The sequence below is a fragment of the Arvicanthis niloticus genome, chromosome 1 (genome assembly GCF_011762505.2).
Source record: "Arvicanthis niloticus isolate mArvNil1 chromosome 1, mArvNil1.pat.X, whole genome shotgun sequence".
NCBI classification, from domain to species: Eukaryota; Metazoa; Chordata; class Mammalia; order Rodentia; family Muridae; genus Arvicanthis; species Arvicanthis niloticus.
In genome coordinates, this window is record NC_047658.1 from 119808510 (window position 1) to 119822844 (window position 14335).

Genomic DNA, 14335 nt, shown 5'->3' on the forward strand with positions numbered 1-14335 from the left:
GCATTTCTTACTTTATGACCTGATGTCTTTCACCTACCTTAGCCTTATCTCTTCAAGTGTTAGCTCTGTGACATTCTGTTCTCATTTTGAAATTTACATCTAAAAAGGAGGGAGAGATTAATCTCAAAAAATAAAGCTCCCTCTAGAGCTTCTGCAACCCATGATCTCTCTTGAGCAATCTTCTCCGCATTCCCTTCTTGATTTTGCTTTTCTGTGATTAACACACTGTGGTTTCTTCTGACCTTTCTCTCAGCTCAATTGTTCAATCTTGACTTGGTTCATGGAACCCTTAGAGAATGAAGTCTGAAGGAAACACACCATTAACATAAAAATAGAGGGAGAGAGGTTCATTCAGGACCATTCGCACAGGACCAAAGCTCACATCTCCAAAGACATAAGCTTGAAAGAAGACTTGATGTAATGGAGATTGAGAGACCCAGAGAATGGAGATTCATAATTCCTTGTAGGCTTTCCCTACAGGAATCTTATAAAATACAGTGTAGTGGAGACTAGGAGATCCAGAGTAAATGTATTCACAGATCTCTGTCAGCTTTTTCTACATGAGACAAAGAAGATCATTTCTCTTCACCTTTAAGAAAATACAAGACATTTTAATCCAGGGAAGGAAAATAAAAGCAGGTGGATTGAAGGTGTGGATACAAATCTACATCTCCTGGAAGAGAGAATCAATAAACAAAAATCTGCCTCTGGAAGGGATGAAAATGAGCATGGAGGCCATCAATACAACTGAAAGAAGTGCAATATACTTGCAAAGGCCACAGGCCTGAGTCCCAGGTTAATTGTACTTGCCTGAGACTGAGGTTCAATTTGAACATTTAAGGTTGCCTCTTTCACCTCAACATACCTTAGTGGAAAAGAAAAATACCTTGAGTTAAACAGCTAAGGATGCAAGAGTGTCTTTATAGCAATCAACAAAAAGAGAAGAAGCAAGTCAAAGCTAAAGTAGACCCAGAAACGAGCCTCTGTGAACCAGCCCACCCCATGTACCCTCAGGTATCACCAAAGGAGAGCAGGTATCTGTGAAGTGAGCAACCACAGCACAGGTATTCATACACACCCCTTCCTGCCTCTGCTCATAGAAAGTATCTGAGTATTCTCAGTCCCCAAGAATCTGTCCAAATTTCAACAAAATATTAGGAGGCATACAAAAAAGATTATTTTTAAAATGAAAATGAACTAATAGGTCACTAATAAACTGAGAATCAAGCTCAGATATGATGTGGATGTTGGAACCACATGACACCAAGTTTTAAATGACTATGAGAAAATAGAATGGAATTTTAAAATATACAGAATTGGAGGGTAATTTATACAAAGCTGGGCAGGAGGATCTAAAGAATAATGAACAATGAGAAACAGTATCAGAGATGAACAAGGCCATCAAGGACTTATTGGTGGACTTCATACAGGTAAGGAAGGAAGACAGCAATCTTCCAGACAAACAAACAAACAAATAAACAAACAGGGTACTTATGAGAGTGATTTCCCACTCCTATACTGGGAGGCTCAGAACTGCCTATAACTTCAGCTCCAGGGGATCTGATGTCCCTTTCTGGCCTCTGAAGGCAGTGTACTCATATATGCACAAACCTACACTCAGATACAAACATATACATATAATTTTGATTTTTATGTGTATGGGCATATTGCCTGCTTATATGCCTGTGAACCACACTCATGCCTGGTACCTGCTAAGGCCATATAAGGACATAGGATCCCCTGGAACTGGAATTGCAGATGGTTGTGAGATGCCATGGGTGCTAGAAATAGAACCTGGGTCCTCTGGAAGAGAATCCAATGCTCTTAACTACTGAGGCATCTCTCAAGGCATCTCAACTTTAAAAAAATTTAAATGTTAAAAAGATTTAAAAAGCTTTCTAAAAAGAAGGAGGAAGAGATCCCATCTTATAAATGTGACATGTTTGGCTGCTATGCAGAGCCTGGCATATGTAAACATGCAAGAAATTAATGGAATGTATACTAAATTTTAGGAGGATCTCAGAATAAAGAGCAAAATGAAAACTATCTTCTTTTCAAAAGTAATAAAGTACCCCCTACTACCCCTTAGCTGGTCATGGCTTCACATGTCTCTAACCTCAGATGGGCAGTAGAGATATGTGGAGCCCAAAAGATGGCTAGCCAAACAACCTAGGTGAACGTAATTACCAACTCAGCAGGAGACCCTGTCTCAAGGCAATAAGATGGACAGAAATAGAGGAAAACACCAGATGTCTCAGTCTGATGTGTACAATGCCCCTTAACACAGAGACACCACCCATACACACAATAAAAATAAATAAATAAATAAATAAATAAATAAATAAATAAATATCGTTTTAATGAAAACTAAGCATTTAAAGCAGCACAATTTGTTGGTGTCTGGGAAAAGAAAAATAACTACTTGAGTTTTCTACATTATAATTACATAGGAGAGTCTAAAAAGTTTGTGTGTGAGAATAGATGTTTACATGTGTACAGGAAGACAGCTAAAGAATGGTTGAATTTGCCTCTACATATATTTATTGATATGAACTCTCTAAGCAGATAGTCCGAATATAATGTTTTAGGTTGGGGATTAGGGAGGTCACTAACAGCTCATTTAGTTGATTGACTGAAACACAGCTAAAAAGATAGTAACCCACTATAAGCAAGTTGTGGAGCACCTGCTATGTCCTGGATTACAGTCGGGAAGGAATTTGAAGGTTGTGTACTCCTAGGCTTAGCTGGTATCTCCAAGGGCTAAGGAGATACAGAATACACCACAAGCTTTCCTTGATTCTGGAGACTTAGAATTTGGACTAAACCACACTACTGGTGTTCCAGGGTCTCCACCTTGCAGACACCCTGTAATGTGACCATGTAGCCTCTTAAACCATTTGAGTTGGTATCCCTAATTTATTTTCTTCTGTATATCTCTCTATTGTGAGAAACAAGACCCTAATTATCTAATAAAAGTTCGTTTCAAGTAACAAAAGTCTGGCAGTTTTGGTTTTTGCTTCTACTGAATGAATCACCAAGCCAGAGAAAGTTCTGTGTAGCTGACACACGGATTGAGCACAAAATCATGGCTTTTATTGCTTAAACAGAATCCTCCCTCTGGCCGTCTTCACCATTAGCTGGGTGCATCCGTGGAGGGCAATGTCCCCAGTACCTGATATTGCCCTGACTCCAGATCTCACAGCTTATTTGTTTAGTTTTTTTTTTTTTCTTTTCTGGTTTAAGTTTTTTCCTCTGAGAACTCAGAACCTTATCTAATGTACATGTTGAAGCTCAAAAGTCCCTCTTCCTTCCTTATACACGGGCTCAGTCATGTAGCAGACTGTAATGTTTGAGCCATAAGATAAACTAAAAGTACCCAGGCAAGCAGGCACCAGATGCTGGAAAAGACAGGGCCCAGTGTCTCCTGCCTATTTAAGGTCTGATAAGGTCGTGTACCTCTGGTTTAAAGAATTGTCCATTTACAGCTTATTTTGTTCAGCTATCCATCTGTCTATCATAGACTCTTGTTGGTTGTACCTTTTGAATGAACCCTGAGGATACAGTTTCACCAAAAGAAGCCACTTTCTCCAGCTCAGAGAGCAATTGAATTAGCATCAGTATTGGCTAGTAAAACACGATTACGTCCTGCTTACCCAATTTATTAACAAAAGATAGGTGATAGGTAGTTCAATGTCCTGTTTTCTGCCTCCAGAGTTATTTACATACAATTCTACTGGATAAAGATTGAGGAAGAAGACCCCAGAAAATGTTCTTTGTCCTTGGCACCATTTAATTAATTGTTTTCATGTACATGGTTCTTTTTAAAATGTGTTTTCTTTATTCCTGAGAACTTTACAAATGTGTACAATGAAATATGATTATATCCACCATCAATTTTCTTCCTCAAAACTTCCCTCATATTCTTTCAACTGCGTTTGCTAGTACAAATATCAAGTTAAATAATCTTGATTTATTGTATAAACACTATATGAAGGTACATAAGGAGATCACAAGCATAGTTTACTACTGTGGTAGAGTGACTGTGCATCAAGGGTATGGCTGTGTGAAGAGACGGATGTTAGGTGAGCCTTACATGAAGATTTAGAAAAGTTACCTGTCCCTTGGACATACACAGAGAACACAAACTAATCCCAGCAAACAGGTTTTTCATTGTCCCTTTTTATTTCTTTTAAAAATCCAACAAAATCATTTTCTTGGATGTGCTATGCTTTTCTGACAAGTTGTTAGGCTTTCTACCTTTGATCCTTACTCCCCCCCCCCTACTAAGTACAGGCAAGTGGAGTTTGACTGTCTTAATTCTATCTCAAAATAATTCTCCTGCTGTCTTAACCCTCTTCATTTAATGATGATCACTCTCATAATCATCTCTGAACAAAAGTCTAAAACTAGGTTTCAACATTTCCCCTGTTTCTGCTACTCTTCCACCATCTGGACTTCTGCATTACCGCTTCCCTCCCCCACAATGTTATTCAGTCACTTTTATTAAAGAATCAAGCACTCAACGTATCAGGCAAGCTTCTGTTTGTTTAACTATCCTTTAAGGTGCTAACAGTTTGAACCAATTTCTTCTTTGGTCTTTTGATATAGGATCTCATGTAGCCCAGGCTGGGCTCTAACTCACTATGTAACAGAGGCTGGCCTTGTGCTGAGATTCTAGGCATACATGGCAATCTCTTCCAACTTTTGGTAGATATTTACCTAATGTGGCATACATGATCATTTCTTGTCTTTCCCGTTGACTACCTTCCAGCTCAAGTCTTCATCACTTTATTCTTCATTCATCACACGTGTCTTATGAAAGGATGTACACATTCATAGTGATCTTGATTTTACCTATCCATCTCACTAGACTGAATGATTTAATAATATTCTCTATTACCTACTACTCACCAATTGGTAAAGACGACTGAGCAACGACTGTGCTAGTGAATGTGCTCATGAATCAGATGATATCTGTCTTTTTATAAGGCTTTCTGTCTCTGAAAAACCCATTATTATTTAGGGTGAAAAATATATCTACATCTATAGCTATATCTATACAGAAGGCTTGATGTAGTGGACATATATCATGCACAACTATAGCTGTTGAGAATTCTAAAATGAAGTAAGAGCCAAATATTACCTGATTATCTAAGTTTAGTTAAATTTTCAGCATAATTCCTCCTTATCTTCCTTTGATTCATGAATGTAGACATATAACAAAAGTCAACTTATTTTTTGATTACTTTCCAGAAAGGATGTATGTGAGATTGTGACACAAAACAAGAAAATCGGAGTGAATGATATCCACAAAAGGGAGATATTTAGAAGACCAGACACAGCATAACTAAGATATGGCATCTGCAGAACAATCTAATTGAAAAACTGACAGAGTGTGGAGTAATCAGAAATTTTGCCATAATGTTGTAAAAAGATCAACTTTCAAGATTACACTGTGAGTCAGGTTGTCCTGGTCCCCTGATTCTTATGAATCAACTGGAGAAGATGTTTCCCCTTTGTCTTCCAACTCACTGTAAACTGGTGAATACACATTTAATTCTTCATAAAGGCGATCATCTGGGACCTGATAAAGAGAAAAAATATCCCATATTAATTACCCAGGTCTTCACATTTCTAGACTTATCACAGATGTATCTTTTCTTCTATCTTTTTGCATTTCACCTTGCCTCTCATGACACTCGAATGTATGGACCCTTAAGTCTAGTAACTAGATCAGATGGGCTGGCCAATGAGGACTAAAAGAAACCATCTAAGTGACAAGTGACTGAGGTTACTCTGTATCTGAAATGTTGGTTTCTCTTCTGACAGTGGTCATTAAAAAGTGTAACAACTGGGCTGTGTCTAAAAGTGGACATAAAGAATGGGTTGTAGGTTCCATTTGTCAGATTTGAGTTAGCAACAGTGGCTGAGAATTAAAAAAAAAATATCTCACCAAGGATATAATAAGTTTGTGCAACAGGTGAAAATGCAGTTGTCCCTATGAACCAAGAGGAAAACCAAACCAAAGGCTTTTTGAAAGCAGTAAAGAGGGGAAAGAAAAAAAATATATATTTGAAAAAAAAAAAGAAAGGGAGAAAGCAGAAACAGATATATAACAAGCTCCTTGGGGACAAAAAAAGAAAAGCCCAACAGCTGAAATGTTTCCATCACAAGCTGCTGATAACTCACTTTTCACTAAACGGCTCCAAAGCCGGTAACAGTTTCATTTGCCTAACCTCAAGGGTCTGGGTTGTGTTCTCATGCCATTTCAGTGTACAAAATGAGATCTCTAATATGAAATACAAAAGCCAATTTTTGATAAATAGTTTTCCAGGAAATGATTTCAAAAATTTCAGGGCATGTTTTAAAAGAACAAAGCGCAAACTCTTCAGCATGCTAGTCAAAATTTCTGACCTTATTACTTTCAAATTCTTGTCCAATCCTATAGATAGTGAGCAACACAGCACTGCAAAAGGCCAGGATGGTGAGAAACAGCATCATCAACACCAGTTCCTGTCAAACAACAACCAAGCAAAAGGCAAAAGTCACAGACAGATATACCCCCAATCCCTTCCCTTAAAGAAACATCCACTTTCTCAGGAGCTCAGGAGCAGACATAATAAACTGATACACAAATAGGAGGAAACCAGGAGGTGACTGATTGGAGATGATGACTCCAGACTTAAGGAATGTGGCCAGGAGTAGGAGTAAGACCATCACCTCCTTAGTACAGAACTCTATTTTATGAGATCTGGAGATTTCAAAGGAAGGACTATGTGTCTGTAAAAGGAAGGGTTTTTAAACTTAGGGCAGGACCCAGAGAGTTAGTATTTTCACAAGAAATACATACTGTGATGAAAGAAGTCACAAAGCAACCATCGTCTTCGGTTACATCAGTGCAATGGTTCATATAAGCGGAGTTATTGCTCAGATTGAGGATCAGTATGACGATCCCTATCCCTGCAGTGATGCTGCTGATAATGTTTGCTCCCAGGCTGCCTCTCACCTGATGACATAGAACATTCAGCCCTGGGGCTGGGTGTGGCAACAGCTGCTCAACCGATCTATCTTACAGAGCTGGTTCTGTATAAGTAACTCAAAGCTGATTCAAAACCCCAGTTAAATAAAGAACTCTTGCAAATGTACTCATTGTCAGGTAAACATCTGTTTCCCTCTGAGACTCATTCAAGAAAAGCATGAGGGCTGGGGATGTACTGAACACAGCATGAGGCATTGCAGAAGGTCAAAGGTTCAATCCCCAGAATAAGAAAAAACAAACAAACAACAACAAAACAACCCCCCTCCCAAAAAAAAAAAAAAAAAAAAAAAAAAAACCAGACACATGCTTATTTTATCCTCAAGTCATCTCAGTTGACGTAACTAACCATAAGACTATAAATACATTTAAGGACAATACCTGTGTGGGTTCCTTTAAATGGTGTCAAAGTAATCAAATTTCATTTTTTATTAGGTGACACAATTTACGTTTCTAATGATTTTATCCAGTTTATCTTGCAAATTGCTTTCTAGCACAAAGGGATAGAAAGAAAGCATACATCTACACTGTCTACAATGTAGTGATACTGCTGTGTCTCTTTTAATACCCCTAAAGTTCCTCTTTTCTTACCTTGGAAGAATGAATAGCATGAGTGCAACTCACCAGATACAGTGTGTTTCTTCTTTCGGACATAAGTGACAAAAATCCAGACAAAACAAACTGTCCAAAAGGAAACAGGGGAGAGATCAAAGTGAGTCTCTGCTCTCTGGTGTACTTCTCCCCCATCTTTGAAATGAGTTTTAGGTGTTCCAGAAGGCTAGCCACTAAAATCTCCCATGAGACCATTATTTATTATCTCCTGTAAAATGCTTTTCAAAGCCAATTCCTTATACAAACCATGTGAAAGTCTTGATAAAATGCAGATCCTGAGCTGTGTGGTGGCACATGAATGAAATCCCAGCTATCAGGAGTCTGAGGCAGGAAGGTTTGTAAGGATAAGGAAAGCCTGAGCTACACAGTGGGAAAGAGAAAAAGAAGCATGCAAGCTCCCACTCCTTAGGTCTCGGATGGCCTGGGCTCTTCATTTTTTTAACATGGCTCCTCTATGAGGTTGACTTTGATACCTACTGGGTAGGTAGCAAGGGCTAGTGATATCTGCTGTACAACTGTAACAGTGGTCTCATTTATTGTAATGCTTGGTTCATATGTCCTGTCTTACACTGTCAGCTCCTTCAGGCCAGCCTAGTATAGCTATGGAGTCTGATATTGAGCACATGGTCATATAGTTAACTATGAAAATGTACATTTGCAAATATTTAGTAAAAAAGTAAAAATTGAGACCTCAAAGTCAGACCATCCTCTAAGAAATTGGGTTTTGTGTGCTCCAAGGCACTTAAAGAGCCAGGTATTTGAGTCTATGAGATGCCCCAGCAGGTAGAAGTGCTTGTAACAGAACCTGAGTTCAATTCCTTGATTTCACAAAGTAGCAAGAAAGACCTGACATCCTACCGTTGTTCTCTGACCTCCACATGAGCACTATGGCACTGGCTCTCTCTCTCTCTCTCTCTCTCTCTCTCTCTCTCTCTCTCTCTCTCTCTCTCACACACACACACACACACACACACACAGAGAGAGAGAGAGAGAGAGAGAGAGAGAGAGAGAGAGAGAGAGAGAGAGAGGCAGACAGACAGACACAGAGATACATACACACAGAGAAAGAATAAATGGCTTTTAAAATGAAATGCTTGAAAAATAAAAAGTTCAAGAAAAATGTGGTAGATGGTCAAGAATCTTCTTGACCATATGACCAAGAGATCTAAGAACTACATACTTAGCAGCATATCAAACCAATGCAATGGTTTCCTTAGATTTGAGTACATATTTATAACTAAACTATTGATAAAAAGAGAGTACACGATGATGATATGAAATAAAGAAAGGTAGGCATATAAGACATTGTCGCATGCAATTCTATTGCTACAACACTCTAAAAACTGAAAACTAATTTTCAGTTATAGTGATTGCTTCAAGATGAGAAGTCGGGTAGCAGAGAGAGACGGGAAGAGTTGTAGGAAAGTGAATGTAGCATTCAAAATCATGGATAGGCTTGTTATATTGAGGGTGACATGTAAGCTAATATTTCATATATATGTATATTTATAAGTATAAATTTCATCAAATTTTGAGTCAAATTTTATCAGATCCTATACCTCCTATGCACAGAATTCTTCTATACACAGAATATGCTATTTATTGTATGTGTACTACACATATATAAAGCTATATGACCTTGTGATCTCACTCACACATTAGCTTTCCAAACAGTAGAATGTTTAAAAGGAATTGTATTCATCCAATATTGTTAACTTGTTCTCATCTGAATAATATATCCTTCCCCTCCCTTCTTAAAAAGAACTTTTTATACTATTGTATTTTTTAAGATTTTTAAAAAAAATTTATGTGCAAGTGTGTGTATATGTCTGTGTGTGTATATGCCAATGTGTATGAATGCCCAAGAAGGCCAGAAGAAGGTTCTTATCCCCTTGAGCTAGAGTTACAGGCAGTCAGTCATATGCACACTACATGGTACAAAGAACTGAACTCAGGTCCTGTGGAGGAGCAGCAAGCATTCTTAACTACTAAGGCCTCTCTCCAGTCTTATTTTTTATTAATGGATAAAATATATGTGCTTACCATGTAATTTTATTAATAGGTAATGTTGGGGTATTTTCTTGATTATAAGTTTTAGGCAAATCATTTAACTTCTTAACTATCAAATCATTTAACTTCTTAAATATCAATGTCTTTATTCTTTTACAGTTTTATATAGTCTCAAGTTTTTAGGTCAATAAAAGTATGTTAATGGTTTAAACCACATTCAACTGTGATAAGAATCTTTCGCTCTATGTAGCAGAGGATGGCCTTGCCCAACAGGACGAGAGGGGAAGCCCTTGGCTCCAGGGAGGCATGATGCCTCAGAGTAAGGGGATGCTGGATCGGTGGGGCAGGAGAGTGTGGGTGGGTGGGGGCGCACTCTCATTCAGGCAAAAAGGAGGGAGGAGGGCAGATGTGGGATGGGGGAGTTGGTGGAGGGGTAACCAGGAATTGGAATATCCTAGGATGGGGGAGTTGGTGGAGGGGGTAACCGGAAGTGGGATATCATTTAAGATGGAAAAGAATGGAATGATTAGAAAAAAAAACAGAAAGAAAAAGAAAGAAAAAACAACAGATAGAAAGAAAGAAAGAAAAAACATCAGATAGAAAGAAAGAAAGAAAAGAAAAGGAAAGGAAAGAAAAGCACAAAGTAGAGGATGTAGTTTGGTGGGCGAGTGCTTGCCTAACATGTACTATAACTGGGAGGATGGATCTTTAGCATAAGAAAAAAAAGTAATGAAAATATTCAGATTAGGGGTGTAGCAAGTCTCAATATTTTCTTTAAAAATATAAAGCTTTAAAATAAATATAAATAAAAATTAAAAAAGAATCGTTTTTAAACAAGAGTTCAATGTCGCTTGCACTGAAATTTACAAAAATTTAACCAGACAAAAATCTTCTAACTCTCTGTGTGATTTTGTTAACCATCAGAAACTAAAGCATTATGTGTTAGCTGTTCCTCAAGAGAATCCTGCAGTTGAACTCTTTGGTGTAGTGCCTGAGAAAAAGGCTCAGAGAGTCAAAACAACCAACCATCAATACTTGAATATTGTTACTTATTAATAGGTATATGTGGAGAGTGCTTGGAAACTACATTTAAGATGCTGTGTGCATATAAATGAAGAACTGTAGATATCATTGAAATGCTAGAAATGAGCATTTTAATAAAACAAAACTAATTAGTTTTGATTAAAAGGAAATCTCTAGTTAGCATTATTTCAGAAATGACTACAGATATGTTCTCACCAGCACTGCACCCCAGAATGGATAGCCTGTTCTATATAATAAAAGCACTTCATCATCAAAGTCTGAAATGTGGAGTACGGAGCAGACAATTGTTCCAAAACAGAAGCATACCAAACCAACCAGAATTTGTGTTACCTGTGGAAAACATGAATTTTATAAAGTTAGGATATATTTTCTCAAGATTGTACCCATTTCTCTGTAAGTAAAACTGAATACGAGAAATCTCTTTAGTGTCATAGGCTTTCCTTGGATTAATCCAGTTGTGAGATTTTCTACTGTCTTCTACTCACTATATATCCTGAACCATGACTAGTAAAATCTAATGCATACATTATCACTATGTCACACACATCTTTATTTACATACTTATGATAGACATGCATAATTATTCTTTCTAATTAACAGCAGACATTTTGTATCCTTCATTCCTGTTTTTCATTCATGACCTAGTAACTTAAAATCTTTATGAGAAAATGCCTTTCTCTTCTCAGAGTGTGCAAATAATATCATCAATTCCTCGCCTATCAAGAATGCTATAGGAGCCCATCAGCCCACAAGAGAGAAAATGTTAATATAACTAAATACTCTGTCCTAGAGCCAACCTGCATTTTAAGTTGAGAATAAAGGCTATGCACTCACTCCTAGGAACTCCAACTCTTTCTTCAAAAATGTCTGCCATGTCAGCTGTGGTGGGGGTGGGGCTGGCTTCTCTGGTAGAGCTTTCGCAGGAGAGGCTTCCAAGAGTTCAATGTCGCCTGCACTGAAATTTACAAAAATTTAACCAGACAAAAATCTTCTAACTCTCTGTGTGATTTTGTTAACCATCAGAAACTAAAGCATTATGTGTTAGCTGTTCCTCAAGAGAATCCTGCAGTTGAACTCTTTGGTGTAGTGCCTGAGAAAAAGGCTCGGAGAGTCAAAGCAACCAACCATCAATACTTGAATATTATCTAAGTGTTTACATAGACCATAATAAAAACAAAGACATGCTGCATGCTCTTGTTCATCCTGGGTTTCCATAAGTTTTTCTTCCTAAAAAGCTCTATCTATAATATGCCTGCCTGTCAGCCTCAAAGAGATTTTAGCATAGAAATGTTTCTGCATGTGTTTTGTCAATGCATACAACTTCATACTCAGAGAACTGCTTTGAGGGGCTAGCTCAGTCTCTATTCCTATTTTAATCTTGGGTGTAGGATCCCATGCCCTAAGTTTCACAAGGCCCAACCAGGATCAAGATCATTTTGTAAATCCTATGGGCTCTAAAGATACACAGAAGATACAGAGGCCAGAGATCTGCATGTTCAAACTCTCTGCCTCATACCCCAAACCACAAGTCTCCAATGTTAGAAAATCTGATATCTCCAGTTTTCAAGTCAAGTAAAAACCTTGTTCCCAATGGCTGAGAGAGTAAGACACTAAGAAATTTAAGTAACTTACTGGAGTCTGTGAATAAATCTATGAATTGGCATCTGCCTGGCTAGCACTGTGGATTTCTCTGTCTTGATAAAAAAATTTTTTTCAATGGAAAAAATAATAGTCTTTGCTTACCTGGAGGGTTCCTGTGGGTTTGGGAGAGCAAGATCTGCTCTGCTCTTATTTTCTGTGTCCATTTTATCATTAGTTGGGCTATCCAGGAATGAAAGATACTGTTACACGGAAACTTGGTGTGCTCTGGATGGCAGTTAAGATAGGTTTACTCTGAATACTAATGATCATCATCATGCGGAACCTACTGGTCAGATAAGTCTCGGAGCTGATTGATATCAGGGATTCTCTTCTCTTGCTATAATGAAAAGTAATGCAAAACTGAGACAGCTACTGAATAGAGAACAGGATGAAGACAGAAACATGAGTATTTTAGAGCATAATTCTGCCCGAGATGTGGGATTTATGGAACCTAGTACTGAAGCAATTAGGCACTGAGAAGATAAAAGAGAGCAGAAGAAAAAGCAAGAGTGCTCTTTGGCAGCTTCTTCTACTATACCTATGTCACGAGCTCTTTATTGGCTTCATGTGTGGGATCAAATCTTCATGTGTGTATCTCTGACTTTATATTCTCTCTCTTCCCCCTCCCCCCTTTCCTTCTTCCTCTCTTTCTCCCCCACCTCTCCTCACCCCTTTCTCATTCTCTCTTCCTGTCTTCTGGATAGTATTTACGATCTGCAGCAGATGACCTTGAAAAAAGGACCATCAGAGTTCTAACTATTGTAAACCATGCCACTGGAATTATTCAATGTACTGTTTGAATTATGAAATATACTTTATCTGAACATTTCTGTGACAACTGCTGCACTCTTGTAATGGTAAGAACAAGACAAGGAAAAGGTGGAGAGACGTGAATGTCATAAATAGAAATGGTGTGAACAAGTCTGAACAGTGGAAGCTGAGCAACATGTCTGCCCAGACAAAGTGTTCACTCGACTACATCACAACTAACTACCCCAGAAAACAATGAACAAGGCAGAATTCACAGGTTTGCTTTGCTTATATTTCAGTTTAGTTCTATGAATGGTTTTTCACAACTGCAAGACACTATGCATGGTACCCTAAATCACCTCAGTTATTTTCTTGGGATATAATAAAATGTCTCAAAAAATTAATATGAATATATATATACATATATATATATATATATTTGTGTGTGTGTGATTTTGATGTACATAATGACAAGCTTTTTATAACAAAATACTACTGTTCCAACTATCTTCTTTCCAATGTATCTTTGGGAATCAGTGCATCTAACAAATATACTATATGAATTAAGAAGTAATCCCCATCTTCTTATTCATTTATACAGAAAGGACTTAATGCTTTTGGCTAGCAACTGATCATAACATGGAGCAGGCACTGTTGAAGGCCACAATCCCAGACTTAGCTAGCCCACAACCTTACAGATGTGAACAAAGAAAAATGATTACCCAGAAGGTCAGAGGTCAGAGGCTGCTGGAACATGAAGCAGGTTACACCATTGACTGATAGAGCTTGCATAGAGCTCAGAGAAGGAATTCTCAGGGAAGGTGATATTTGACCCTAGCTTTAAAATAATTGGCTTAGAAATTTTATTTCTCTACCCAACCTTCACAAAACCACATGTATCTGCAGGGGAAAGTCTTGAATCAATGTAAGGGTCTTTTGTGGTGTTTCCTAATAGCATATATAGGCTTGTGTTCAACAACAACAACAAATCAGCAATTGGACTTGAGATTTGGACTATTAACAGACTGAGGGTATCTTTCTGTATTTAGACATATGCTGTTCTGTGGAAATTTCCAACAGCACTTTAGAAGATGTTAATAGGGCACTGAAAGGTGACTTATGATCTCCCAATTATTTCATGCCTCAGTGTTCATCAATAGCTTCATCTTCCCCCTTTCCTGAGATACTTAGCACATTCTGTACTCATAGCCAAGTTCCTCACGGCCAAGTAGTTCCAGATTT

General features: G+C 37.9%; 1 protein-coding gene across 1 annotated transcript; it reads right to left on the bottom strand.

Moving 5' to 3' along the window:
* Positions 1-3791: 3791 nt before the first annotated feature.
* Positions 3792-12582, bottom strand: Ms4a2 (membrane spanning 4-domains A2). Its single transcript, XM_034486019.2, has 7 exons — positions 12446-12582; positions 11537-11657; positions 10898-11032; positions 7661-7717; positions 6851-7006; positions 6415-6513; positions 3792-5584 (listed from the first exon to the last, which is right to left on the bottom strand). The coding sequence occupies exons 1-7, from the start codon at positions 12505-12507 to the stop codon at positions 5486-5488; spliced, it is 729 nt and encodes a 242-aa protein (XP_034341910.1). The 5' UTR covers positions 12508-12582; the 3' UTR covers positions 3792-5485.
* Between the last annotated feature and the right edge of the window lie 1753 nt (positions 12583-14335).